We start from the raw sequence: 2,433 nt of genomic DNA on the forward strand, positions 1-2,433 counted from the left end.
GGGGGGGGGGGGAGAAACACAGAGGAAGTAAAATTTATTCTGCTTTTGCAGAAATGCACGGGGAAAGAGAAAGGGTTCTGTCTGCTCCTGCGTGTTCTGCGTTCACTAACACTTCTTATCTTTGTAAACACAAGATAACAGCTCTGAAAATCAAGTACAACCCCTTTGCCAAAGCCTTCCTGGACGCCAAGGAAAGGTGAGCACAGACGCTTCGGTAACATCTGTGAACTGACTTCTGCAAATGTGAAATGCGTGATCATCCAGGAGGCAGCTAGACTAGCAGCGCTGCTTTACCTTTGGTGGAATTCTGTTCTCAATGTTCAGTTTCATGTTGAACAAGATCAACAGAATTCAATCAACTCATCAGTACCTGTTCCTGGTGATTGAGGTCCAGGAGGCCCTCTCACTGGCAATGTGTTGTCGGCTGTTTTACTATAGATTCTCGAATCTATAGTAAAATAGATTTAAAAAAATAATGGATTTAGAGCTCTAGTAGTTCACTCTGCCACCCCCACCTCCACCCCCATTTATCTCTGAATAGTATGGTTTCAGTAACTTTTTTTTTTTTTTAACTCCATTTAGCCTAGGAAATGTGAGTCATTCATAAATGTGACAGATTCTAACTTTTTAGGTCTGAGAGAAGTCAGACTTCTGGGGTGTGAGCGATAATTCTACCACTTTGGGCCAGTGACGTCATGTCTCTATATCTTTACTTTCCATTCTAGGGGGGGGGAAAAACAGTCAAAGAATAATGTACTTATCATTGATTCTATCAACAGGGCCTGGAGTATAAATGTGATTACCTTCCAAGTGCTCAGGTGTCATCTCTCAAGTTCCACGTCTTGTTTGATACCACCTATCACTGTCTAGTCTTTCTTTTTCATCCTAAAGGCTCTGATGTTTATAATGACGCCATAGGAATCTGTCCTATCGCTATTTGATTTAATTTCAGTGATCTAGAAGACATGTATACATATGTATAAAACTTTTTCAGATCACTAAAGGCCTAAAGAAAATCTGATCTGTGAGATGACAGAATCCAGGTTCAAATGCTAGTAGGGTGGCATAATAAAAATAATTTAGGACTTTGTGTATGAGGTCCTGACTTTGAGTCCACGCTTTGCCATTTCCTGGATGTTTGATTTGGCCGAAGTCAGTTTACCTCCCTGAGATCCATCCACTTGTTAAATCTGCACAATGGGTATCGTGATATCTCTTCCCTCGCAGGATCATTGGTGGGTCTAGCACATGACAGGTGTGATGTTGTCCTGAAGTCCTCTGCAAATCTCAGCTGTTGTTATCGCTGCTTGGATTTTGCCAGGCTGGAACAATGATCACAGATCGCTAAGATCAAACCAAATAGGAATAGCGGTAGAAGAGGGCGAATTGGAATAACCATAAAATTGCAGTTCAAAGAGCAAGTGCACATGTCAGTAAAGCGCCCTGGAAGAAGGAGAACGGGGAAAAGATAGAAGCTTTGAGAAAAAGGGTGTTTGATTTCCAAGAAATGTATTGCTCTCCAAAGAGACTCGGGGGCAGACGTCACGCGGAATTGTGTAATGAGCTGCGAAGTCATGGTACGTGTCGTTCCTCTTCCAGGAACCACCTCAAAGATGTTCCAGAAGCTATCTCTGAGAGCCAGCATGTGACCTACTCTCACTGTGAGTTGGGTGGACAGTGGGTGGGAGGCACCTGGGGCTACACTAGGAGCCATCTCCCACCTTAGAATTTTTACCTGTTGGGACCGCTTAAGGCCTGTTCCAAATCTGTCAAGACCCAACAGGTTACTTCTTCCACTTAAGACAAGTTTATGCCCTTGCAAGAGTTCCCTGAGAGAACCAGTGTTCGTAGGGGGCTACAGCAAATGTTAGGCAGGAGATAAGAATGGAAACGATGAGTTTCTTGGACTGTTTTTGGGTTGGTGAGGCTGAGCACTCTCAGAAGTGCCCTCTGGGTGTGTCTGCTTCCCCTCAGCTCTCGCCTCTCTGTTTTGGCTTTCCCCTGTTCTTAGTACTTGCTAGCTTTCGAGTTGGTCACCACTGCATGTCCTCTGAAGCTGCAACAGTAACCCAAGGTCAGTGACAGGAGACCAGAGAAGTTAACCCTGGTGTCTGAGACACTTCACTTTGGATCACAGTGGTTTGCTAAGATGCCTTCTGCAGTTTTCCAGCTCTGGAACTCCTTTCTCTCTTCTCCTAAACCTTCCTGCATCCTCCATTCATTGCCAAAATGACAGTATAGCCACACTGAGAAAGCAGCTCTCAGAAAAGCCCTTTTCAAAATGACCTGGGATGCAAAGGTTTCTTATAGGATGGGACCACGTGCATAACTGCACATTTTCCAAGTTCATACTTTGCCATCTTCTCAGCAAACTTTTTGGTAATCTCCCTCTCCCACTCCCTCTCCCTCTCCCTCTCCCTCTCCCTCTCCCTC

At 44.6% G+C, this 2,433-nt stretch overlaps 1 protein-coding gene across 1 annotated transcript in view; it reads left to right on the forward strand.

The window, feature by feature from the left end:
- TBX19 (T-box transcription factor 19) overlaps nt 1–2,433 on the forward strand; it is a 20,095-nt gene that overhangs the window by 10,959 nt on the left and 6,703 nt on the right. The window contains exons 4-5 of the mRNA XM_019646689.1: nt 135–196; nt 1,600–1,661. Coding sequence (XP_019502234.1) covers nt 135–196; nt 1,600–1,661 — 124 coding nt within the window. The remainder of the gene's footprint in view (nt 1–134; nt 197–1,599; nt 1,662–2,433) is intronic.

This window comes from Hipposideros armiger, unplaced genomic scaffold, assembly GCF_001890085.2.
Source record: "Hipposideros armiger isolate ML-2016 unplaced genomic scaffold, ASM189008v1 scaffold_6, whole genome shotgun sequence".
NCBI lineage: Eukaryota > Metazoa > Chordata > Mammalia > Chiroptera > Hipposideridae > Hipposideros > Hipposideros armiger.